The 27300-nt window shown below is 41.8% G+C and overlaps 1 protein-coding gene across 4 annotated transcripts in view; it reads left to right on the top strand.

Moving 5' to 3' along the window:
- SPHKAP (SPHK1 interactor, AKAP domain containing) overlaps window positions 1-25535 on the top strand; it is a 74095-nt gene extending 48560 nt beyond the window's left edge. For 2 of the 4 annotated variants that reach the window (XM_083503640.1, XM_083503642.1), the window contains exons 4-12: window positions 7683-7742; window positions 8916-9050; window positions 9550-9805; window positions 10113-13875; window positions 15221-15403; window positions 17238-17324; window positions 18814-18866; window positions 18956-19140; window positions 23043-25535. In XM_083503640.1, coding sequence (XP_083359766.1) covers window positions 7683-7742; window positions 8916-9050; window positions 9550-9805; window positions 10113-13875; window positions 15221-15403; window positions 17238-17324; window positions 18814-18866; window positions 18956-19140; window positions 23043-23186 — 4866 coding nt within the window. In that variant the 3' untranslated portion in view covers window positions 23187-25535. The remainder of the gene's footprint in view (window positions 1-7682; window positions 7743-8915; window positions 9051-9549; window positions 9806-10112; window positions 13876-15220; window positions 15404-17237; window positions 17325-18813; window positions 18867-18955; window positions 19141-23042) is intronic. The other 2 variants (XM_083503641.1, XM_083503643.1) reach the window with 2 other exon arrangements.
- The last annotated feature ends 1765 nt before the right edge of the window (window positions 25536-27300 follow it).

Genomic DNA, 27300 nt, shown 5'->3' with positions numbered 1-27300 from the left:
AAAAGATAATAAAAGATATAATAGGCATAATAAAGTAAAAAAAACAAAAAAAAGTAGCCAAGAGCTTAAAATTAGTAACATACATAAATCTGCAGCCAGTTTAAAAAATCCACTGCACTAATCACAAACCAAGGAGATGAGAAACCTTTAAAAGGACAACTCAGATGACATTAGCAGCCAATCTTTTCCTTTTCCTGGGAACTGCAGATTTTTAGGTGTGCTCAAAGCTGGATACCCCTATTCTCTGCATTGGGCTATGATTTTCAGAGTGGTTTAACAATCAGACCCTCATAAAAAATCCAGGTAACTCATAAAAAATCCAGATGTCAGTTATGTTACATACATCATCTGTTGTTAAAATATGATTGTAAACAGGAAAAGGACACAGGAAGTAGCATACACATGGGATTTAAATTATAGGGGGAAGCATAATTTTTCACTGAATACAGTTGTAAGAAAAAAATTGGTGCAAAGTTATGGCACAGCGGTATTTAACTTCTGTAATTTACTGGAGCGATAAATAAATCATTCACAAATAAGTTGGAGGTGCAAAAAGGAGAATGGAACATATTAACATATGTGATGGACATGTAGCTTTGTACAAAAATACTGGAAGGTGGTTAATAGAATAATAACAAAATGGGAAGTTTTCTTCGATCCAGCATTGATATTTCTAAACTACATGTCACCTGTCATAAAAAAGAACATAAGGAACTTTCCTCCTATTTGTTAACAACTGCAAAGATAGTATTGGCTCAAAATAGCATCACAAGTTGCATTACTCCCTCCCTGGGGAAAAAATGGCTTAATAAAGTTTGGTATTTGGCTCCAATGGCAAAAATAACTTAGTGTTTAAGAGCGATAACGGCAAGTGAATATAGAAAACAATTGTGGGGAGCGATAAATAAATCATATTGTCAAGAAAATATTTAACCACCTGCAAAAACAAATCCAAGTAGGTTTAGAATTCTTTTAGAAGAAATATATTCTGTTAATTTACATTTACTTGCAAAATATTATGATGTGAAATATTATTTTTTTCTGGAATAGAGTTTTGTTGATGATCAATAATTATCAAATGATGAAATTTAAAAAAGAGAACTCTGAAGAAGAGAAGAGGAAGCTTTGATTTGGCTCGTCAGTCCAATGGACAATGCAGGAAAAGGCATAGATGCAGACAGTGCGAGGAAGCAGAGGAGAATTCTAATGAGAAGAGAGAGAAAGGAGAGCCCAAAGAACAGTGAAACAGCTATCCTGTTGTTTCTGCAACCAGGAAGCCGTGGCTTCTTCCAGGAGCCCAGGTGTATGAGAGGCTAGTCCTCATTTCAGTCTCTTTTATTCCCGAGTGCTGGAACTAGGGAGACTTCGTGTGCCTGAACCCACTAAAGGCATCTTGTAATTGAATTGACCTGCATCTGGTCATGTCATCATCCTTAGGGGACCAAATGGAGACTGACTCATCTACCCTCATCGAACACTCCAAGGCTCAGCACAACATAATAGACCATGTTTGTGTTTTTGAGAACCAGCGAGAGGAGATTTGGCATCTGGCATCCTAGGTAGGAAAGGGGCTTGGCACAGGGCATGTGGTACTTAACTTCTGGCAATCTGGCAAGTGGAGGCTTGGTGTCAATTATCAAGGCACTACACAGCCAAGATTTATCAAAGACTGCAGATCCTGCACACATCTGCTCTCTTGCCTTTTCCCTATGAATTTCAATAAATCATAAATGCAATTCATTTTACTTGACAGGTCTGTGGCTCAGCACTTTGATGCCCATCAAAATGATTGGGGGCTGCTCTATAGGCTAGGGGAGCAGATGGCTCCAGTATAGCAATTTGCTGAAGACACCGTTTTGCATCATCCTAAGAGACATCAGAAATAAGAACTGTGCTTCGTTTTCGGAAATGAAACACTGGAAACTAAATTTGATAACACTTGGCCCTCTGCCTTTCTTGAGCGATTCCTGGGGTTGGATTCTGCTTTCCCCAAAAGGAAAATAATGCAAAACAACATTTTCATTTCTAGCCTTTAGCTGACTCCAGCTTCTGCAAAAGATGTTTGCCCAGACGCTGAAGGAGCTCAAGGGAGCAATGATTTTGAGAAGCTCAGTATTCAGTTATGATACTGTTGGGAAATCATTCTTATTTTAAGCCATCTTCCCCCACCCCCCTTAAAGTATAAAATCGTGCTGTGATCTCCCCCTACCATATATCCAAATGAATTCAATTTGCTTCCAATCTGAACCGACAGAATTGAGATATGAAAATGAGTTGGCGAACACTCCACTTAGCTGGATGTGGTACAAAGGAAAGTAACATGGTACCAGTCAATGTGAGCACACCATCATTTGGCTCTGCCAACTTGGTGCCCCCCAACTGTTTTGGAGGGCTGGCCATCAGCTGGCTGGGAGGGTACCAGGTCAGCAAAGGCTGGGCTAACTAGGCATGGCTGATGCAGACCTCTGTCTCCATTAGAAATGTGATGCTATATTACTTATAGCAGGAGGTGGGGGCGATTTGAACCATGGAAGAGATGGGTGGGAGAAAGCCCTAGACTCTTCTCCAACTTTATCTTTGCTTTCCACCTTAAACTTTCCTTTTCCCCACTGCAAAGCTCCATGTCTAGCACTACCCACCTTTCTGAGGAATTCATTTGTCAAATAGGCAGTCCACATTTCCCTGTGTCTATAAAACTGCAGTCCTAACTGTGTTTACTCAGAAGTAAGTCCTATTTAATTCAATTAGGCTTACTCCAAGGTAAGTGGGGTTAGGATTGCACCCTAATTTTTTAATTCTGTCTCTGTTTACAAGATACCAATTTCAGTAATTACCATTGCCATATATTTCAGGGTAGTACAGAATTGAAATTATCAGTAGACATAAGTTTTAATTCAGAATCCGAACCTCAGCCTTGAGGGACTAGAGAAGTCTCAATACCGCTGTTAAAAGAAACCATGACAGCTTCAGAAAGTCCTTCCCTGCACTAATTTAAACAGTTAAATCCATGTTGCATACTATTTAAGCAGCAAATTGACAAATATATTATGTGATATTGCAACCAAAGGAAAGCAAAGGTCCAAGACACTGAATACCTGAAATGGGACTAATTTCAGCCATGGTGAAATCCATGGTCTCTAAGTCATTTGCTCTGAGTTTTTAACACTTCTTAACCTTTGAACCAGCTTTGCAGTCCTCCTGGGTTTTGGCACACAGAAAACAGTAGGTTTTAATTTGTAATTTGGTTACCCATTTCTAGATTATCACATAAACAGGACTTCTAGAATTCAGGTAGTACCTTGGCACAACTTTAAACAGGGAGGGCAAGGAGAAAAAGCAGAGAAAAGCACTTAAATGTGGCCTGCTGAGTAACTATAGGTTAGCAACCTCTCAACTGGATCTATCATCCACTGGAGCAGCCTTTATAGCTGTCATCAGCCAATGGTCTCCGGTATAAAAGTACAGAATCTATTTCTGTCCTTTTATACTGGAGATCATTGGCTGAAATGGGTACACAAATGCACTTCAATGCACAATTTCATGTATCTGATTCAATATCGTTTTAGGTGTGCATACAGTGCATTTACTACATTAACAAACCGGATGAAAAAACAAGAAATGAATTTATGTTTTCCCTGGGACATAATGAAGCATACATAATTATGCTTCACATTTATATAGTATTTCAGAGTGTTCAAAGTGCTCATCTTAGCCTGATTAATGCTTACAGCATTAAAGAAGTCCGGCTGCAGCCACAACAACAACAAAGTTTTCAAATAGCAAGTAACATCATCATCATCATCATCATCATCATCAATGCCCTTCCTCCTGAAATTGTCAGATCACTACCACCACCTTAATTTCCTGCTTGTGAATTTTGGAAGCAGGTTGTTTCCATTTAGCTCCAACCTACCCACATGATCAGGGATACAGTATCTAATGAAATAAGAACATAATGTCCCCAATCCAGGGAAATGTTCTTTTAGAGCAGACTAGCTGGTGCAGTTACTGAAATAAAAGCAAAATCAGCAGACTTCCTTATTTGTTCTGAACACAAACTGATTAAATGTAGAACTGACTATAGAGCCAATATAAAGACAGAAACTAATAATCTCTTTTTCAAACTAGTGGATCTTCCAGACCAGAACAGACCAAAGCTTTGGTGCACATGTAACCTCCACAGCTTCATCCGTAGCATGCATCTATCTTTACAAAGAAGTATATGAAGAGGAGGCACACCTTGAGTTAACATGAGTAACAAATAACAAGGTTCTACCATTGTAAGCCCCAAAAGTCTGTTGCTTATGAAAGTGCCACCTGTTGAGTTAATAACGCAAAACTTTGTATACATGATTTACCTGATGAGATTGGTCAATCTGCCAAATTTCAAACCAATCTGCTAAAAATTACTTCAGGTTAAAAGGCACCATGGGTTAAAAGTGTTTAAAATGGAGATATATATATATATACTGGAAAGGACCATTATTTAATGGCAGTTTAATTGTTTCACCAACAGCTCACTGCACTGTTTCCTTGGAACTGTCACATGTGCATGTTTTTCACAGATTAGTAGTAACAGAGAACAGACTTTTTAAAAGCCCATAAAAGAGGATGTCCTTATGAACAATTCATTTAGTACTGAGTCCAGTACACGTTGTAAATAGAGCTGTGTTTTATAGCTGTGGGGTATCTTTATAGCTTTGACATTTACATTTCTAACAAGCAGTACTTCCTGGAAGTTAGCCTAGCGTAAAGCCTCACAGTTACAGTGCACCATCCAACTTGACTCATATTTTAGTATATTTAAAGGGAATGTTATGTTGTTTATCCCAAAAAGTTACATAACTAAGGCTGGGTGAGGTGGAGTGGGGAATAAGCTTTTAAAAAGATATATAAGGGTTTTTTGTTTTTTGCCCTTTCTTGATTCTTCTTAGGAGGGTTGAATCTGGCCATCTGCTATGCAACCTGTTATGCAGATGGCCATGTTTTGTGCATGTGATAAGTTACATATTACACAGGCTTGAGTCAGTACTAGGTTAATGCAAAACCCAATATGCAACAAATTGTTGCCATTGCTGCATTGTGAATGACATGCATCTTTTTCTTTGCCCTCCCCTTGATGTTCCTGTAGCTTCTTCATTAGCATGCTGTGATCTGCCTGATCATTGGTTTATTCTTTTGTTGTATATGATAATCTCTTGACACCATTTTGCTGTGGAATGTCCTGCCTCACTGAAAGGTATTGGATGAACTGACTTTCAGATTCTTTCCCACCATACAAGGCTATGGTCCTGTGGAATGTTCTAGCATCATTAACAATGTTCTGTCAGCTGGTATTCTAATTGTTCCAATCATTTTTGATGCGGCAAGGTCACTGCAAAGTAACTCTTCCCTTTAGTTTTGCTTTTTTGTTAGTATTGCAAAATACGAGTAGCTATGCTTTCAGGACCAGGGACAAGGACGGGGAATTTTGAACTCTCTGGGTATTGGTGAGACTACAACTTCCATCATCCCTGACGATCAACCATACTGGCTAGGGCTGATGGGAACTGGAGTCCAATGATATCTGTAGGGCCACAGGATCCCAGTGCCTGATTAGGGTTTCCATGTGCGAGTGTGTATGTGTGCAAACCAAGTTGTGGAGTGACTCTCCATAACAGCTAATCATACATGGTTGTTGGGGATAGTGGGCAGGACCTTTTCTGGTGCTGCCAAGGCAGTAGAACACCCTTCCAAAAGAAATTGTCCACAACCCTTTGCTGCTCTCCTTTCAGCTGGTAGTCAATGCTTTTCCTTTTCAGCGTGTATTTTTCAGGACTCATTATTTGCTGCCTTTCTCTCTGTTGTTTGTCTACTTTTAGCACCTTAATAGATTATTCATGTGTTTAGCTTATTGTTTTCATAATATGCATGCCATCAACTGCCTTGAGTTGAGGTGTATTTGTCTGTGTGTTTAGAAAGTCAGAATGTAAATTTGGAAAAGAGATAAATAAACTCTTTTCTTACCTACCATTGTGCCGGGTGAGTTGTGGCTCTGGCAGTGCACACCATCGCTTTGACTCATGCTTAGGTCTCTTCTGAGCTTTGTATTGGATGATCCAGCAGCCCATACATCTTCACTGCCTATAAACAGCTCTCAGCAGATACAGAACTTTCTCCCAAGGTTAAACAGGCTACTGGATTGTCTTGTGCAACACAAAGGAGCCTCACCTGTTTGAGGTAAAGTGACTTGCTCTGATGCAGCACATCGGCTTGGCCACCACTTGCCCAGTGCAATGATGACAGAGAGACAGGGAAAGTTCTGCTTCACTCCTCTAAGGAGCTATTTTGTGTCTTCAAACAACATGTGGCAAGTAGGATTGCCTCACTGTTTGCTGCAGAGTTGGTAAATTGTCTATAAACCATGCTTATGAGGCTAAAACTTGGGATCTGGTTAATATTTCATAAAATATACATCTGGCTTGATGATTTTTTGTTTTATAACAAACCAACCAACCCTGAAAGCTGTTTACAAAAAGAGTAAAACAATGAACTCATCAGTATTTTTTTTTTAAAAAAAGATTAAAAACAACTATTTTAAACCTTTTTTTAAAAAAAAACCAGTGGTAAGTTAAAAGCCAAATTATAACCCACAGCATTCCACATTCTACATGTCTGGGTAGGCTTGCTGAAATAAAAATGTTTATCATACGCACCAAGTAATTAGCTTCTCCCAAACACCCAAGGCTATACAGACTTCTTTTTCATTTGTGGTATTTCATAGATCATAGAATTGTAGAGTTGGAAGGGACTCCTAGGGTCATCTAGTCCAACCCCCTACATTCCAAGAATCTCAACTAAGGCATCTATGACAGATGGCCATCCAATAATTCAGTGTATTGCTAAGGAAGGATAATGGGAGGAGGGTTTAGGTGTAGAAGTACAAAACTCTTCCCCTTTTTCCATTCCATGCATTTTCTAAAGTGAATTTTTTTCCACTGTAAGCATTTTGAAGTTGTGTTTCCAGCTCTCTGTGTAATTTGCTCTTTTAGAGCAAGCTTAATTATTCTCCTGCAAAGGAGAATAAGGACACCCTTAAGGGGAAGTATAAGCATCATTGACTTTCCAAATTCCGAAAAAACAAGAAAAAAAAGAGCTCCCGTTAGAAACACTGCAATATTTGTTTCTTAAGAGGCTGAGGAAATCTGCAATTATTATAAGATGCACCATCAGATGGTAGGAGGGTGAAGGAAGAAAGCTGTGGGCCATAAACTGGCCAGCTTTAGCATGCTTATTATGGGAAGCCCCTTCCCAAGAAAGTACCGCACAATGAGAACTGAGCATGCTCAGTATCCAAGGAGTGCTTTCTGGGTTTTTTGTAAGGGGAGGATGGGGGTGGGGGATGTGTTAGACTATCCTAGGAAAGGCACAGCTCACTGGACAATGCAAACAAATAAAACTAATTTGGTTTTCTATGTTCCAGTTAAACTGAATACTTTATTTCTTTCCAGTGTGATTCTCCCAAGTGATGAGCCACTTACCTTTGACAATCCTCTCTTTCATGGCAGAAGCTGATAGGTTGCACAATTTGTTTAGGAAAAAAATAACCTTGGCTTAATTTCCGAATAGTTTCCTAGATACTTCTGTGGGAGTTTCAGAATCTTATCTGCTCTTTTCCTTCCTTTTTTCCTCTCCAATTGCAGGTTTGCTTTGTGAATCTGGATGCGCATGAAGGTAACTGCAGTGATGAACTAATGAAACAGGCAAGTGCTCTGCTAATACACACAGTGTGTGCAAATACAGAAGTAGCTCTTGCTACTCACAGGATAGTCAACAGAAAGACGAAGAGATGTCTCAACCACTACCCACCTCTGAGAGGGGGAATAGAAACACTGCTTTGAAACTGCCATGTATAATTACTGCAATTCAAATAGAAATACAATGCGTCTCACCATAGTGGGAGCATACCAGGTGGCCTGTGAGCCTGCTCAATCTTCTAACTCTTGGTGGTGGGCATTTTCTAAGCTCCTGCTCTCGTTTTTATGGTTTGTCACCTTTAAATCAGACTTGGACTGGACTGTCCTCAAAGAGGAGACACCTTAAAATAGACACTGTCCTCTGTTGAGCAGGAAACATGCCCACTCCAAATGCATGGGGCATCTTTGTGAAGAAAACGTATTATTCTAATGTAAACTAGAATAATAATAATAATAAATAATAATAATTTTTATTTATACCCCGCCCTCCCCAGCCAAGACCAGGCTCAGGGTGGCTAACAACCAATAATAAAAACAAGTTGATTAAATACAATTTTTAAAAAAGATTAAAATACAACATTAAAACATTTGGATGCATCCTCTTCACAGGAGGAGAAAGGAAAAAGAAAGAGGGGGAGGGAATCAAACTGATTCTAAGCCAAAGGCCAGATGGAACAACTCTGTCTTACAGTCCCTGCGGAAAGAAATCAGATCCTGCAGGGCCCTGGTCTCATGAGACAGAGCATTCCACCAGGCCAGAGCCAGTGTTGAGAAGGCCCTGGCTCTGGTTGAGGCTAATCTAACTTCCTTAGGGCCCGGGACCTCTAGGGTGTTGCTATTTATGGACCTTGAGGGGCATACCGGGAGAGGCGGTCCCATAGGTACAAGGGTCCTAGACCGTGAAGGGCTTTAAAGGTCAAAACCAGCACTTTAAATCTGACCCTGTACTCCATGGGAGCCAGTGCAGCTGGAAAAGCACTGGGTGAATATGCTCCAATGGTAGAGACCCCGTGAGGAGCCTCTCTCAGCATTCTGCATCCGCTGGAGTTTACGGGACAGCTTCAATGTGAACGGCACTTCCAAGGGGGTGCCAGTGACTGCTTTTTCTTTCATGTTTGATAGCATGGCTAGATAGAGAAGTGTGGTTCGCCTCTCATGCTCATGTTTCTTGTGCTTCAGAGGTTGATCGGTATCTCTCCAAATCTCCCGAAGCTTATCAGCTCTATGAATGTACAGCCTCCCAAAGAGAATGAAATCATCCTGCTGAGTGGATTGACTTCAGGGAGCCTTCAGGCTGGATTTGAAGTACCCCAGGTACGGACGTTCAGTCAGTCTTTGGGAATGCCTCCAGTGGTTGGATGCTCAAAGGGAAAATGCCAGAAATACAGCAGGATGCATTCTAGCTAGCTAGCTAGCATACAGAGACACTCGTGTATAAAAAGAGCGTGGGCGTCTTTGGGGGGGGAAATACAAATACGTATTTAGATTCCTTTACTTTGAAAAAAATGGATATTAGAGAACACAAAAACAAAACATTTCCACAAACCCTCACACATACAAACTTAATAATTATATTGTTTTATTATTTCCTAACCCTCCAGAGCTGATGCTGAGGAGACAGCTGAGCTCCTTTATGTGCTTGGGAGTCCTTTGTGTCCATTGCATTACAGCCTATAAATGTTGCTGGTGCTGGTGCTGACATTTTGTTGCGGAGCATAGCTAGGAGAAAATGAAAATATTTTGATAAAAAGTTATTTCTTTTCCGTTTAATTGCATCACTGGAATTTGGGTGTTGTTGTTCTTTTCCCTCCAGTGTTCTTGGCTGGCAGATGTCTGTCTGGTTCAGTGTGCAAGAGGAAACAGAAAGAACAGCACAAACTGCATCATCTTTGAAATAAACAAGTTTCTGATTGGGTTGGAGCTTGTGCAGGAGAAGCAGCTGCACATCGAGGCCAGCATCTTAAAGCCTGAGGACGACACTAACTGCTCTGTGTCCTCAATAGAAGAAGATTTTCTTACAGCTTCCGAACACTTTGAAGATGAGAGTGAGGCCGATGAATATAAAAACGGTAAAATCTAGCTGGCTGAAAGTGAACCTGTCACAACCTGTGCAGTCAAATACAAAAGGGCTTGTGCTCATGTAAATAGCACTCGGTGTTAATTGGTGCATACATTTAATTGCCGCTTGAAAGCAATGAAATTAGAGGAAGATCCAAAATCCCTCATGCCGTTAAATACCATTGCTTGCGAGATGGAAAATGTGGTCATTATACATGGTGATTGCACACTTCCTCTTCATGCTACTTTGGCACGTCCATTTTTCAGGACACGGCGGCTGGTTTTCTAAAGGCTAACGTGTTGCTTTTCGTTTTCCAGGTCAGGAAAAACTGAATGTCACCGAGTCCTCAGCAGAGTTCAAAAAGCACGGAGGGAAAGGACTCGAAAGCTTACAGTGCAAAAATCCCAGGTTGTCATTTGCTCTGGAAGCGAATTGTATTAACAAAGACAGCGCAGCTCCTGCTAGGATTTCAAGCTCGTCTGATGAGGACTTGAATGCTGAGGGCGAAGACAGCGTTTTGCGAACCGTGGACAAAGCCAATAAGCACTGGAAATCTGGTATAGCTGGGAAATCTAAGCCACCCTCTAATACTGATGATCTGGAAGACTCTTCCAGAGGTGATACAGACAATTCGGATGTGTTGGAAGACGTGTTGTTGGCCGCAGCAACCAAGGAGGAAAGTATTTCTCTGGATGATGCAGCAGAAGAACAAGACATTCGTTTAGACCCCTTGGATTGTAGAGATGAAAGAACAGATAATCCTCCCATGCAAAATGAACAGGCCACAGCAGGTCAGTTCGCTACAAATTTGGCAGAGTCGGTCCTGCAAGACGCGTTCATCAGGTTGTCTCAGTCTACTTTTACCAAAGAGGCTGCCATCAGCATCTCTGCTGGTAGCTCCTTAACTCCAGCTGCATATGCAGCACAGGATGCGATGGCTTTGCGGCCATGGAACGAACTCCCCAAAATTGTCATAGTGCAGAGTCCAGACGGCTCCGAAAACACATCTGAATGGCCTGGATCTAGCTTACCAAATTTGTGTCCTTGGTCTGACGCTGAGAGTCCCCGTGAAGCTGCAGACGGGTTGCAAGACAACAGTGGAGGCACTCAAAGTGCCTTGGAGGTGGCTTTGGCCTGTGCCGCTACAGTCCTTGGTACCATATCGAGCCCACATGCCGCAGAGAAGCTCAAAAGAGAACAGGAAGCCGCGGACTCTCAAACAATTTCTAATGAAGAGTTGGAGGAAAACTCTCCCCAAGGCGTCAGTAACAGCCCACCTGTGGATTACTCATTCCCATCTGCCCTGTGTGGCATGACTCAAGTAGCAAGTGCTGTTGCAGTTTGTGGTCTTGGTGACAAGAAAGATGATAAGTATCCTGCAGCCTCCGGTGGACTCTTGTCTGCTGCAGAGACGTCGGCAGCCATCACTCTTCACTGTAGCATAGCCGTAGGGAGCAGCATGGAGAATCTGAACAATAGTGTTGCACAAGCATTATTCAAAGAGGCATCCTTAGTGTTAGCCAAGCCAGAAACGTACAGAAACCTAGGCGACTTTATGGAATCTGTAAATGGGAAAATTGTCCAGGCTGTGACAAAGCCCTCAGTTCCCCCTTTGGAGGAAGTGATTGTTGATGAACTTGCTCAGAACTTGTCCAATGTTATTCTGAGACACTCAGTGGAAGAGGTCAGGAAGAAGCAGCTAAACACACAATCTGAAAGTAACGTAGACCTCAGTACCCAAGATGTTTTTATTGCGACTGCAAATAAGCTGCTTTTTGATGTGCTGTACTTTACTTGTAAGAAAATGAGTGATATCACACAGCTCACTGAGTCTTTAAGTACTTTTGCTGAAGATAATCTTAGCTGGCAGGTAATGGAGAGCCAACCAAGGGAGTCTACAAATGATCTATTACAACCATCTCCAGACGACTCTGATAATAAGCCCCCTAGTACTTTTTGTGGCACTAGCCCTAACATTGGTGTTGTACCCACAACAAAAGACGTCAAAGGGGAAGTTGTGCTGGAGACCCGGGAATCGGCCACACCTCGTGCAGCTTCACCACCTAGGGTCAATGCCCATAGTTCACCTTCTGGAAAAACGTCTCCCAAAAAAAGGTATTTGAAAAGAACTGCAAGAGAGTGCTACAAATCCATACATCCCAGTAGCAGCAATCATACAAAGAAAGAACTCCGGTCGTTTACCAGCAGAGAAGACACAACGCTAGCCAATGAATGCAGACATGGCATTCAGGAACGTCCATCTTCCAACTCTGCACCAAGTACAGAAAGTCATGAAAAGCATGTGTGTGGTGACACATGGCACAATGAAGCCCAACTCAGCCTCTCCTTATTGGGTAATCAGGGTTTGTTGCCTTCCCAACCTCTGCTACAGTTGAAGCATCCAGCAGATAAATACTGTGTAGCAGATTTCGCAGAGGAATTGGCAGAGACGGTGGTCTCTATGGCAACAGAAATTGCTGCCATTTGCCTTGACAATTCAAACGGCAAGCAACCTTGGTTCTGCGCGTGGAAAAGAGGCGGCGAGTATTTGATGCCCCAAGCTTTGTCATGCCGAACCATGAAAAGGAAGAAGGAGGCACAGTCCAGCGGATCGGTCGTGAGAAAGCATCGGCCGCCCAGGCTTAGTGAGATCAAGAGGAAAACGGATGAGCACCCTGAGCTAAAAGAAAGGCTTATGAACAGGGTGGTGGACGAATCCATTAACCTTGATGACACACTGGATCCATGCAATAGCTTTGCCAATGAAGTAGCTGCTAAAATTGTGAATTTGGCTGAGTTCTCTGTGGCCGATAATGCGTGGCAAAGCCCAAACCACCCTCGAAATAGACTGCACTGTGACAGGTGGAGCAGAGTCAACGCATCCAGCTGTGAAAGCATTCCCGAGGAGGACTCCGATTCCAAAGGGTCTGCAAATACTTTGGGTCTCACAAACACTTTAGGGCAGCCAATAAGCAGGACCAGTTCTGTCTCCAAACAGTCCAGCTGCGAGAGCATCACGGACGAGTTTTCAAGGTTTATGGTCAACCAGATGGAAAATGAAGGTCGAGAGTTTGATTTACTACTTGACTACTATGCTGGGAAGAATGCAAATAGCATCTTGACTTCTGCAATGCAACAAGTTGCCAAGAAAAATGGCCACCTCAATGTGAGGCCAAGTTGCCCATCCAAACAGTCCAGCACAGAAAGTATAACAGAAGAATTTTATAGATATATGCTGAAGGAAATTGAAAAGGAAAATAGAGAGAATGTGTCTTCTGCTAGGAGTGCCAAGGACTGGAGTAGCAATTTATTACCTCCTTCCCAACGCTCACCTTTTTGTTTCAGACAGTCCTCGATGCCCGATAGCAGAAGCTCAGCTTCTAGGCTAACAGTGAATGTGCCCATCAAGGCAAATTCGTTAGATGGCTTCTCTCGCAATGGCCACAGGGATTCTTTAAGTGTAGAGCCAATCAGCACAGCCTCCTCTACAGGGCTTTGCAAATCAGACTCTTACCTGTACCAAAGATGTAGGACTGATCAGGCAACCGACATGCTGATTCATGAGACATGGGCGAATTCCATCAAAGCTCTAATGTGCAAGAACAAAATAATAGCAAATAATGCAGAAGTTTCTGAGCTTGACCAGCATCCTCACGACTCCCCGCAGCATGTTCAACAGTATGCAAACAGGCTGGCTGCTAATATTGTTGAAAGTGGGAAGACTTTAATTGTCCATTACCAAGATTCTGCAAACAGAGATCACGCAGCAGACAGCAGCCATGTCCCAATAGGGATGCAAAAAAACTGTAAACCAATAGGAGACAGAATAGATTTAGATGTGAAAAAACCACATTCTTCACCCCCTGGATTTTTTCCTACCAACCATACAAGCTGTTCTGTATGCCTAAGGGAAGTGCCTTTAATTCAGATAGAAACAGAACAAAGAGAAGACTTTGACGAAGTCTCAGAACCATTGGCGGAAGTTAACGTGGCCTCTGGGAAACCAAGGGGGTATCTCAGCAAACAAAAACGTGCGGAAGCAGATTCAGGAAGGCACCTGGATTCCTCAACAAACAGCAGGTAAGTTTTATAACCAGGTTGAAAGCATGGGGCCCTGTGCCTGATAAACCTGTGGAGCACCACACATCTCCCCATACGCAGAAATGTAGGCATGCACACACACACACACACACACACACACACACACACACACCAGCTCCCTCCATCTCTATTCTGCTGTACCCCTTAAAGCTGAATTACGCTTTTCAAATCTAAGGACCCTAATTTGCAAATTTGAATATCTTATGTCTTATGCTCCCTCCCCACTCAAAGAAAGTTAAATGTCATAACAGAATCTGTAACTACATATGACACATGTTTATAAGGCATGAATACTAGAATCCTGCACTTATTTTGAAGTACTGAACTCAATGGGGCTTACTTCTGAGAAGACATTATAAAATTGTACTGTAAGGAAAGCCATGATGGGTCCTATAGCTAGCCAGTGCATGAGCACAGGTTGCAAAACATACTTTTTTGCTCTTCCATTTTGCTTGTAATCTGGAGCATAATCTCTACTCCTCAACCTTGCCAAAATAATCTGTTACATTCCCCCGTTGTAAAGATCTGGCTGGGCAGACACTCTGTTATTATTGTAAATGATCTAGACCTGGACCTCCATTATGACTAGATCCCTACTAAGTAGTTTATATTAAGTTTAATTATCAATTTATCCCTTTTTCAATAAGCTGCTGGTGACTGTAGATTCTGAAGTGTGCTGCCTTGCCCTGCACATTTCTTCTTTGAACTCCAAAATCACACAGACTTGTGAAGGCTAAAGAGCTCTCGGTTTCATATTGTGCGCAGATTTAAGACTATGGAAATACTCCAAGTCACCACCCACCGCACATTAGATATTGGAGGGCAAGCATTGTTACCGAGAGAAGAACTTCTAAAGATGAGCTCAGCTACATGCAGCAAGAAATAATGTTCCTGCTTTATGCTATGTTCCTTCCCTAGTCTTCTCCTTTTCTCTGCCCACTGAAGCACATTGGACTTGAATTTTGCCAGGCAACCGATGTAGAAGGAAGGTGGGTGACAGGGACCAGAAGGGAACGGATCAGAAGATGCAGCAGTGCAATCCCCATGATGCAATTTACCAGCCCTGTTGGCAGCATATTCTATATATGTGCCCCCTTTAATATCCAAAAAGGCAATAAAAATCTATTAGCTGGTGATGTTCCATGACTTGGAAAAAATTAAATAAAATAAAGAATGGTCCAAGTGGTTTGGTTGACCGATACAACAGTGCTTAGGAGCAGGAAGAATTTCCCAAGAGATTTGTCATTGCTTTATCAGAATCTTTCCTTTCCTTTCCTTTCCTTTCCTTTCCTTTCCTTTCCTTTCCTTTCCCTTCCCCAATCAGCTTGACTATACGCAGTGATCCTGAACCTCAAGCTTCCAAGGAGGCCAAAGCGGTGGAAGAGTTTCCAGTCCCTCCCAGCAGCAGTGACGAAAGCACAGGTAGCAGCTGGTGCCAGCTGGCAAATGACGAGGACAATCCTGAGGATACAAGCAGCTATTTGCAACTCAGCGAGAGATCTATGAGGTAACCGCATGCCCCTTTTGAGCTGCAAGGGGTATAATCACCAGCATAAACGTTTTGATTGTCATTGGCTCAGAATGAATGTAGCTTGAGTGTGTCCAAAAGAGGACTAGCTTTCATACGGTGCTGCAGGAGGCCTCATTAAGTATTTGGAAACCATGGAAAGAAATTGCCACCCAACCCTAAGCAATCACTTCCTGTTCCTGCAAGGATAACACCATCTGAGAAGCTAATTTGAGTCAATCATGGCTCATTTGTCAGTTCCATCTGGGTCATTTACATCTAACACTGTTGTATTGAGTTCTCATTCTCTATTGGCGTGGACACGATAGAAAACTAAGGACTGGACAAATTACTGTAGCAGGACTTCTTTCTTTCTTTCCTAGCATCTAAGTATTATCATATCATTGCAAGCTCTTAGAATCAACAGCACAGTTTCAAGATGGGAACTGTAGGTCCATATAGATTTGTTATGATCTTGAAACTGGATTCAGTAGAACTACTCTGTCTGTAAGGAGAGAAAAGCCCTGGAGAATCCAGTTCTCTTTGGGCAATTTGCCTCATTGCTCACCAGGTGTTTCTGACTAACCAAATCTAAATCTCTGCTGTCACTGCAGCCTAAATGTAATTGCCAAATTCACCACCACTAAAAGTCATTAGTTGGTTGAGATCTCACTGTAGGTCATCTGTTCCAAGAAGTCATAAATGAGTTGAAAATCACTATTGAGATCCCACTGTTGTTTTCAGTCTTTGCATGATATGACTCACAGACAGTGTGGTGTACTGTTTATAGTGCCAGTGTAGGGCTTATGGGACCAGGGTTCAAATCTCCACTTGGCCATGAGTGTGTCCTTGGGCCAGTCACTGCCTCTCAGCCTAACCTACCTCTTAGGTTGTTGTGGGGATTAAATAAGGAGGCAGAGAACCACGTATGTAACCTCAAGCTCCTTGGAGAAAAAGATGAGATATAAATGCAATAAATTGATTTTTTAAAAAAATCTTGTGTTTGAGGCTGGAGACAATAAGAGGCGACAAATTATTTAAAAAAACACAGCAAGACATCAAACATTTACAATTTTTCCTATACAAGGCTGCCTTCAGATGTCTTCCAAATGTCGTATAGTTGTTTATCTCCTTGACATCTGATGGGAAGGTGTTCCACAAGGCGGGCACTACTACCAAAAAGGCCCTTTGCCTGGTTCCCTGTAACTTCACTTCTTGCGGTGGGGGATCCACTAGAAGGCCCTTGGAGCTGGACCTCAGTGTCCAGGCTAAACGATGGGGGTGAAGGCACCCCTTCAGGTATGCAGGGTCGAGGCCATTTAGCACTTTAAAGGTATAAGTGTACTCAACATTATCTCTGGCTACACTGTGATGAGTCTTAGGGTTTATATAATATGGCAACCATATATGAAGCAGCCATCATGACTCAAATACCACCAAATGTTCACATCCCCTGACATCACTTTCAGGACAACATTCTGCCACTCATCAAGTGATGAGGCATCAAGTGATGTAACCAGACTTTACATAGCATGTTTTGCTCTGAGCTGAAATGAAATCTTCATTTTTGCATTACCAAACCCTCAGCTTAACACTTGATTCTTTCTCTGTCAGTTCATAGCACCAATAGATGTGTAACTGTTGTGTATTGTTTGACTAAATACTTCCCCATCTTTTGTGTTGCTGGTAACAAATTGCTGAGTCAGGCAAGAACTGTGTGCCCTTGTTCTGAGAAGCAGAAAAGCAGCCGCTCTGTCTGCCACTTTGCTTAACAATGTCTTCAAGTGCATGCTGGTGCAGACTGGCATTAATACTTAAATTTTTGCATCGTCAGCAATGGCAACAGCAGTACCACTAGCAGTCTTGGCATTATGGACCTGGAAATTTATCAGGAAAACATGCCATCTTCTCATGCAATTAAGTAAGTAGCTGCTAAGGTGACCTCTGATCTTGGGAAGCGCTGCTCCATTTCAGCTGAAAACCATTCACATCATCCAGAATGTGCCAAGCGACTTCATTATTCATCCAGCTGCTCTCCTTTCTTGCTGCCGCTTTAACTCCCATCAGCGATGGTTACAATTCAAAGTTAGTTATTTCCATTAAGTGGTGATCAATTATTTCCATAAAATGGTGTCCACATTTTCCAGTTGCCCACCACATTCACACTTAATTTCATAGTGTGCTCCAAAGTGCAGATTGGCTACACTTTGCCCTCATTCTCTAAATATACTGTTGCAAACGCTAGGTGTGAATTTCCCCCCTGAAATGTGAGAAGCCAGCAGTTTCAGTTACAGATTCAGTAATTGCTATCTCTGGCAAGCATCCATTTCTTTCTGATATAAACAACTGCCTACAGCAAACACAGACCCTGGGTGAGCAGCACATTTTGAAGGTTTGTACCCCCCACCTTTCATTCAAGTGATTTACAATAGGTTGTAATATATATATAACTATAAATCTCACACACATACACAGTCCAGCAACCTTTAGTTTTCTAGCTAATGGACAGGGCCAGAACATGCTTTCCTTTGGGCACCCAGCACCAGGGAACTAGGTATTGAACCAGAAAATTCCTTCCGGCAGGGAGTGGGTTGCAAGGTTGCTTCTCTGACCAATGGATTGGGCAAGGCTGGTCTGATAGACTTCCTTATGGGCTCTGGGCAGTGGCAGAGACCTTAGTGAGCTTTCCCTAAGGTCTGTGAACCCAGAATAAAATGAGCTGTAGTTCACTCCCAAGCTGGGGCTGATAGAAATTGTACTCTAACATTTGGAGAGCTCCATTATGGCTTCATGGTACAACAGCAATGGCCTTCCAGAGTTTCAGACAGAATCTGGAGCTGCCTCAAGCCAATTTGGAATGGGCCCAGTTCGGTTCAGGAGTTGACCAGATTGGGTGCAGAGCCCTGCCTCTTAGTTTCGCATTGGTTTTGCTCCAGGTTTGATTGACAGCTGCGTAGATATTTTTGAAGGGGAAGGAACCAGAATTCCTTTGGGGGGGAAAGATCCCCACAGAATTTTTGACCCTCAATGTTCCTAAAAAATACTTTAAGTCACCCTGAGCACAGTTCATACAGTTGGGGGGGGGTAGATACACATCTTCTGAAATAATATCAACTTGATAGCCTTAAAACTGAGTACTGATGCTTAAACTTCCTGTCTATAAGGTTCTGTGACTAATGCAATTTCACAAGATACTTCAGAGTTTCAAAGGGCTTTGAGTTTGATACCTTGGTAGCAAATGATAAAAACATAAAAGATCCCTTAATGTGAATGCTGAATGTTAAATGTAGAAATCAAACTGCAGCGTCTCAGGTCCCTCTCTGAAATCATTTCAGCTTTCATGAATGGATGTCAGGCCATGTTGCAAACTTATATACAATAATCTTTTCTTCTTCTTTTTGTTTCTTAAGCGAATTAGTAAATGAAAACACATTCCACAACAAAATGCCAGAAAAGGCAGAAGGTAAGTTGCATGTCGTAAAACAGGGTGTAAGAACTTGTTTTGTTTTGCCTGCAAGCACTGGGAAAATGACGGTGGCATTCTTTCCTCAGAATGCGCTTCTGGCCTATCCACTGGAACAGCCAATGGGCAAAAGGATCTCTTGGTGATCAACTTTGACCTGGAACCAGAGTGCCCTGACGCAGAATTGCGTACCACCCTTCAGTGGATCGCTGCATCCGAGCTTGGGATCCCCATGATCTATTTTAAGAAATCTCAGGAAAATAGAATTGAAAAGGTATGGCTCTCTGTTGCAGGAGAAAAATGATGGCAAATGTGGGTTAGCACCCACTGACAGGCAGTATTTGAAGAACTAAGATACTGCCCTGCCTCTAGTATTTTTATCTATTATTATTGCATTTATATCCCACTTTTCCTGCACAAAGGTCAAGGTGACATATAATATTCTCCCCCTCCCCGTTTATCCTCCCAACAACCCTGTGAGATGGGGTTTGCATAGGGACAGTGACTGGCCCATGGTCATCCACTAAGCTTCACGATTGAGTGGGAATAATGAAATACAAACCTGTGACAGAAAAGCCATTCAGGAATGACCTTATAATTTGGATGCCACTTTGTGCTACATTAAGGTATCACAAAAACCTGTGCAGTCACAGATGTGGGGCACAGAGGCTCCTGTAAACTAGGCTTGCTCTAGTATCTCAAGCACTGAGATGCATAGCAGGAGTTTATTTAAACAAGGGCAATCAATCTGTTGCCCTCCAGAAGCCCCGGCCAGCATGACCAATGGTCAGGGGTGATGGAAGATGTAATCTAAGGATATCTGGGTACCACGTTGGGTACCCTCAGTTTAAGCCATCTCGGCTCGTGAAATTAGATGGGATGGAAATGTTTTGTATAAATAGATATGAGCAGCAAGTGGGACTCCTGCTCCATCTTGCCTTCAACAGGGATGGAGCAGGTACTGCACAAGGTCTTGCCTTGGATCCTATGAGCTGCTGTGTCAGGACAAGAGCTCATAGAATCAAGCCCTGGATCTTAAAAAAAAAGTTCCAGTTACAGATAGGTAGCCGTGTTGGTCTGCCATAGTCAAAATAAAAAAATTCCTTCCAGTAGCACCTTAAAGACCAACTAAGTTAGTTCTTGGTATGAGCTTTCGTGTGCATGCACACTTCTTCAGATACTTCAGATGTGTATCTGAAGAAGTGTGCATGCACACGAAAGCTCATACCAAGAACTAACTTAGTTGGTCTTTAAGGTGCTACTGGAAGGAATTTTTTTATTAAAAAAAAAAGTGTGAGAGAGTTGCTATTAGGTACAGCTGAGGCATTGTTTAGTATTTTCTAAGGCAAAATATTTGGGAATCTTCAGCAATAATTTAAGCTGCATTCAGTAACAACTGCCTAAATTGTTTCCCATTATAGAAACAGCTGTCAGCTTTACCATATGCCTCTGCAAATACTTTAACCAATTCCTAAAACACCCCAGAAAGTGATGAAACACATCCTGCCTGAAAGCCTGCCCTTGGAAACAGCAAGCCTAGATGAACATCTTTAAAATATGTGCTTAAGTTTAAAAGACCACATGTAAATGGCAAACTGTCTGCTAGCTACGGAGGCACAATATATTTCCTCCCTTGTTTTGAAAGTGGAGTGATGAAGCCTAATCAGATATTGATTGTGAAAAGTAAAAAAAAGAAGAAGAAAAAGGAGAAAGCGCTAATTTCCATTTACAAACCAAGGGCCTGGGTGTGTGGTGTGATTATGCTCTTCGTTTCAAATAATAGCAAAGCACAAAAGTAGACAGTATAATATTTTCCCCCAGCTGCTTGGAAATCTTAAGGAAGATTTTTAAACACACACATACACACCAACACACAATTGGTATGCAGTAAAATCAATGCATTATTGTTCCTTCTAGATTTGAGTTCCAGTGACAAGGAGTTCTGGGCATTTTAGAACTCCTTCAGAATAGGATGTTTTTGCACATATATTCTGCAACACATCATTAACACAGTAAGAGTTGCATTAGTGGCAGATTTATATGGGATATCATTCCACTTTATTAGTTGTTCTGTGATGCTTCCACAATGCATCATTGTTATCTGGAAGGACACTCTTGCATTACAGCACAACAAAAGTGGGAGAGGAAATAAACGGGAACGTTTGTGGTATAAAAACTTCGAGGAGTTCAGCAAGAAGTTACAGGACCTGCCCTGATTGGAAATGGAGCAGTATGTCTGTAGGCACAAATAATAATAATAATTTATTATTTATACCCCGCCCATCTGGCTGGGTTTCCCACTCTGGGCGGCTTCCAAAAGAATATTAAAATACTGTGATACATCAAACAAAGCATATTTAAAACAGAATCGTGCATAACTACCCTGGCAACGTCATGAATGCACAACAAAAAAGAATGTTTGGAGGGACCCTTGAAGATTTATGGGATACTCTGTACTCTACACATAATAATAATAATAATAATAATAATAATAATAATAATAATTTATTTATACCCCGCCCCATCTGGCTGGGTTTTCCCAGCCACTCTGGGCGGCTTCCAAGAAAATATTAAAATATAATAGTCGGGCAAACATTAAAAGCTTCCCTAGACAGGGCTGCCTTCAGATGTCTTCTTAACAGTGGCGTAGCGTGGGGGGTGCAGGGGGGGGCTGGCCGCACCGGGCGCAACATCTGGGGGTTAGGGTTAGGGGGCGCAAATCCACGGGTTAGGGGGCACAAATCCACAGGTTAGGGGGCGCAAATTACTTGCCTTGCCCCGGGTGCTGACAACCAACGCTACGCCACTGCTTCTAAAAGTCTGGTAGTTGTTTTTCTCTTTGACATCTGGTGGGAAGGCGTTCCGCAGGGCGGGTGCACTACTACATACACACAACTCTAGTTTTTGTAGCCACAGGCAAGCAGAAAGGGACTTCAGTGATGATGCTGGTGGGCCAGCTACCACATGTATAGACCCCTTCTACAAAGAAAATGCAATGTGCTTGGAGAGAGGACAGGGGTGGGGGTGTTCCCCTTCAGGCCTAATTTGAGGCATTTCTGTAGGGAATACGACCAGATGATCTGGTGCAATACAGATTTCTCTGGTCTGCCCATTGTTGAACCACCTCACTCCACTACCTGAGTGGAAATTTTCAAGTTGGTGCTCTAGGTTTGCCATTGGGTGTTCTTTCATGTAACGATGCAACACAATGAGCCTGAGGCGTAAATGTCTATAACATCGGCTGCCTCTCTCCCCCTTCACCTTCCTCGGGAAGCGTGACAATTTGAGGATTAGATTCTAAGTATGCTGCCAACACTGGGGCAGCCTGAGCACAAAAGAACTCTTATTTGAGACTCCTCATTCCCTCTGTTCCCCATGTTCAGGTGTGCGTGCGCCATTGCTCAAGTAGTCAAAAAGCACCACTCTCAAAAAGGAAGAAATGTTTTTTTAAAAAAATATGGAAAAATCCTGAGGGGAGTCCAAGACAGCTAATGAGAATGACATGTACTCAGTTACCATGGAATTCTGACTGTTTGCCAAGGCAAGGGGGTGGGCAGAATTGGAGGAGGAATGGAGTTTCCAGGAGGAGAGCAATGCTAGTTTGTAACCTGAATGGGATCTTCCACCCTGCAACATTTTGTGCAGAAACCACCGTATTTACTATTTGCATTGTAAATTCCTAAACATAGCTTGCCTCCTATTCTTAAACCAAAGCTTTCCCCTCAGGAATGCTTCATACAACCATTTAAGTATCAATTGATTTCTCATTACTTATTTACTTGTCACTTGACAGCTGAGTGTGTCACTGATTCCAGTCAGAGGTTTTGCTGTGGAGGTGGCAGGAAAGATCAAACATGATTGGCCTGTGGCCACAAGATCATAGAGTTGAAAGAGACCCTGCCATCTAGTCCAACCCCCAGCAATGCAGGAATATGCAGCTGTCCATACGGGGAGTGAACCTGAAACGTTGGCATTGTCAGCAACCTGCTCTAACCAACTGAGCTGACTCATTCTCTCACACACAAGTCCTCACTTGATTCTGTAGTCAATGGGTGATGAACCATTAGAGCAGTGTGTGAGCCAACCCTCCTGGATTCATATAGTTACAGTGAAAAGGAGAGAACCTAATTGGATGAAACCAACTCTTATGAGTAAACATTTTTTTCCCCCTTCCAGTTTTTAGATGTTGTGCAGCTTGTCCATGAGAAGTCCTGGAAAGTGGGCGATATCTTTCATGCCGTGGTACAATTCTGCAAACTCCATGAAGAAAGCAGAGAGCGGACTCCGAGCCTGTTTGACTGGCTACTCGAGTTGGGATAAGAAACCTTGTTACACTTGTTTTCATTTTTAATCCATTTTAAGTGGCAGTGATTTGTGAGTGGCCCTCTTTTTCAAAACATCAGCACGTAGAACTGAGCAGAAATGCACAAACTCTGCCATGGGTCTGTTTTAGAGCTGTGCACAGGAAAGAAAGTGGTGGGTTGAAAGGAAAGACCTGGGATATACAGTTGTATCAAATGGGGAACCTTGCGCTGGAGGACAGGGGTGTGCGCACTTTGAATTGACATTTGTGGAAACCGGAGGAAAAAACAACATCTGTTTCCCGTAATCAAACATACATACATTCCTGTCGGCTATGTGTATTGACTGACAGTGAAATCACACAGTAACAAAGGCATTTTTAAAAGAGAGAGAAAGAGAGGTTAGTATTTGTCGTTTGACTACACTAGCAGTTTGCAGAATGCGAGGCAAACGAATACGTAGGAGGATATGCCTCTCAATGAATTCTGTGTAATTATGTTTTCAAATTACTCCAGAAGAATAGAAAGAGGAGCCTGAGCTCTTGAACTGTGTCACAAAGAAGCGACATTCGCAAGCTGTTGAAATTCCTTTTTAAAAGCCGTTCGCCATTCGGCAGGCGTATATGTTCTGCTGAAAGGAACAAAATTCAGGTTGGCAGGTTTTCATGCAGGTCTTTAAAACTCCTTATCGTGTTGTGTTCTTTCCCTGCAGTTTTCAGAGGTTCTGTGCTCCAGTGAATGCTAATATTGGACTGCTCATTAACAGATTTGAGTCCCACACACAGCTTTACTAGCAACTCGCTGTGAGACTGTGGGCAGGTATTGGCATTTCTAAGCCTCCCCTTACTTTCACCTGGAATGGTGATTCACGTCCTTTGTAAAGTTCATTGCAATCTGCGAATGAACAGTTGCTTTTAAAGGAATTCATCTTTACTACTCAAATTATACAAATTGATGCTATGCAGATTTATTCAGATGCTAAGTCCCACTGAGTTCAACAAGCCTTACTCCAAGTAAGTGCTCATGATTTACAATCATTTGGTCTTAACTGCTGCACTCAAATTGGTTTAGCTTAGGCCAGCCTCATAGACTGTACCCTCATAGAAAGGGTGTGAGTGTGAAAGCTTTTTATCCTAAAGAGGGAAACACCAAAGCAAGGAAAAAGGGGTGCCTATTAGGCAGGAATATTTGTTCAAACTGCCTCAACTATTCTACAGAATGTGAAAGTTTTAAGATTGCTTCTGATGGAACCTGGGCTCCAAAATATACTGAGCTGTGATGAATTGCATTAGATGGCACTTCTGAGAACAAGTTTATCCTTTTTCATTATTCTTTTTATACTGGTAGAATCATGTGATTATCAATACTTTAAAACCAAAATTTTAATGAGGTTAAATGTTTGGGGTCCCTGTGATCTTTTTAATGCATAAAAACTTGCCTGATTGTCAGTGTACATCCCCAATACCCTGATTTTCAAATAACTAGTAGTTTTTGCACCCATACTTAAAACGTTCTTTGGCTTTGGCCAAAAATACTGCTTTTAATTTAAAGTCAGGAAAGGGAACTGTGTTGCAATAAAAATCTTCAGCTCATTACCCACTAAATATCTCTATTCCAAATTGTCAATATCCTTTACTAGCATCTTTGCAAAGCAGCAATTCTGTCATTTGCTTTTTTTGAAAAACAGAATTTCAATCGTTTGGCCATATACAGATTCTGCCTGTATGTTCCTGAAGACTATGAAAGACATCTCTTATTTTCATTAAGATAGTATATGATTCTGTAATGTGTCCAAAAGTAAATTATCTTTTTACACTATTTTTGCAGTACTTTTAAATAAAATTATTAAGAGCCATAATTGTCACCACTGCTTCTGTTAAATCCACTTCCACCCATGCCTGTTCTTTCGCAAAGGTGACATTTGCCAGCATATTAATCTAAGTGTTCAAGCGACTTTGCTGACTATATAGTTACTCCACAATACATGTAGAGGAGTAAAGGTCGTGGTTAATAATAGAAAGGCCAATTTATACTGCAAGCACTAGCTTTGGCTGAACAGCACCTGGGTCCACTCTGGAGATGTGCCACAATCCAGAAAGCTTCTCAAGACCAGTGTGCACTCAGGACCTCTGAGAAAACAGTAATAAAGTTATGGAGCATTATAGATTGAAATTATACTGTTGGAAAGGTTATTTATTTTTAGACCAATTCCAGTTAGTTGTGTGTTACACAGATGTTTTGCGGTGGTAGAATAAATGTTTACAAGCACAAATAACATAGCTAACATGTGAAAGTGTGATGCAATTACTTTCTGTATGCTACTTTTTAGTATTGCAGCCTGACTTGAAATAAATTTATGTTAACAGTCTGTGTCCTCTTTGCCTTTGTAAAACCTAATTTTGAATTAGCCTTTCTACACAGTAGAGAGGACATAAAGTATTTTCATATAGCAGCTCAGCAAGAAAAAGGATCAGTGTGTGACATCAGACAAAAAGGTATTTTACAAAAGATCTGAATTGCTGTGAAATGCATTCGGTACAAGCTGAAGGGAGTACATAGAATTGGAATGCCAACATACCCTAAAGGCTTCAGTTTTCAAAGTAGCTGGTCACCTGTAGCTTGAAGATTGATGGAAGGCCGCTAAAAGTACATAATCCAAAGCACAAATTTAGCAGGAGCAGGCTATGAGACCAGAATTCTTAATGTGTGGATCAAATAGGGAGACATGTGCGCTCAAAAACTTATCCCAAAATACTACTTCTGATGTATGCCTTCATCTGAATTGGAAGCCAAAGAAATACTGAACTGCTCTTGGAGTTTTAATCTTAAATGGATAGACAAACAAGCTTTTAAAGAGGGAAGCGGGGAGCATTTGAAGTTTTTTCTTTTTAAAAAGAATAGTGAAAGATCAATTCATTTCTATATAAAATTAAATCCATATAATTCTAGATCAAAACTGCACAGCTTGTGTCTCAACAGGCCCAGCAAACATAGCAGCTTACACAGGGGAGGCTAATTTGTAGCCCTTAGGTGTTATTGTACTGCATCTCCCATGACCACTAGCCATACTGGCTGACACTGATGGGAGACTTAGTTCAGTGACTTCTGAACTCCTGCATTAGGGATTTGATGAGCCTGTTTTATGTGGGGCAGCAAACTCAAAGAGTTATTAAACACCCCATTGTATGTTGTTGGTGGACTACATGTTATGGACCTTTAAGGTATTGACATTCTAAGCCATCTCTGCTAATGCAGAGATCTCACAGTGCTGATCTGGCCCCACTCAAATTAATAGGTGCATCTGAGTTAGAGGAGATAATATTTCAGATCGAGAAAAACAGGTGCACATAACGAAGTGCAAGTAGAGCTGGATCAGAAGAGAACTGCAAAAAAGTGGGTTCACCAAAACAGATGTCTGAGGCTCTAGCAATGTAACCCTGAGTTAAAGGTTACCTCGCCTCCATGGGGGACTTAAATACAGTAAACGCCAATAGCTTCAAAATATTGTGAAGTCTGCAACAAAAGTTTTCTTTCTCGGGAAAAGTATCTTCACGTATTTCTGAAAAACAAAGCTACACTTTCCAGAGCCTAGAGGTATTGTGCATTGCTCTGTAGCAAATACCAGTGCTTTGCTTCATAGCAGATCACACCTAGCACTTCCGCAGCCTTCATGGGAGGTAAACCATGCATAATATCAGAGACTCCTTAGGATAAAGCTGAACAGGGAAATCAGGCTAGATTATATTTCAGTTCAGTTGACATTTTGAGGGCAGCACAGCAAATAGGCTCTCATAGTGAGGACACTAGGAATTCAAAAACACTTGGAAGCTAGATTGCATGCCAGTACCAAGGTAGCACCTGGATATTCAGGTATACACACATGCTGAGGCAAATCACTTTAATCACTTACTGCATTTAAGAGGACAAACGGGATTGGAGGAAAAAAGAAAATGGATGTGAAACGACAGGATGAAAAGCTGTGAACTACACATCAACAAATCATGGTTCATACATTCGCAAAGGCTTGATTAAAAAGGTGTGAGCCCCTCTCCTCTATGGTGCAAGCTACTTCTCCAGTGTGGGCCAGACAGACCTTTTATTGAGTCCTAATTTTCATGTAATTATTCCTGCTC

Source organism: Podarcis liolepis (assembly GCF_965112155.1).
Source record: "Podarcis liolepis genome assembly, chromosome: 5".
NCBI classification, from domain to species: domain Eukaryota; kingdom Metazoa; phylum Chordata; class Lepidosauria; order Squamata; family Lacertidae; genus Podarcis; species Podarcis liolepis.
This window is presented reverse-complemented; position numbering and strand designations above follow the sequence as displayed.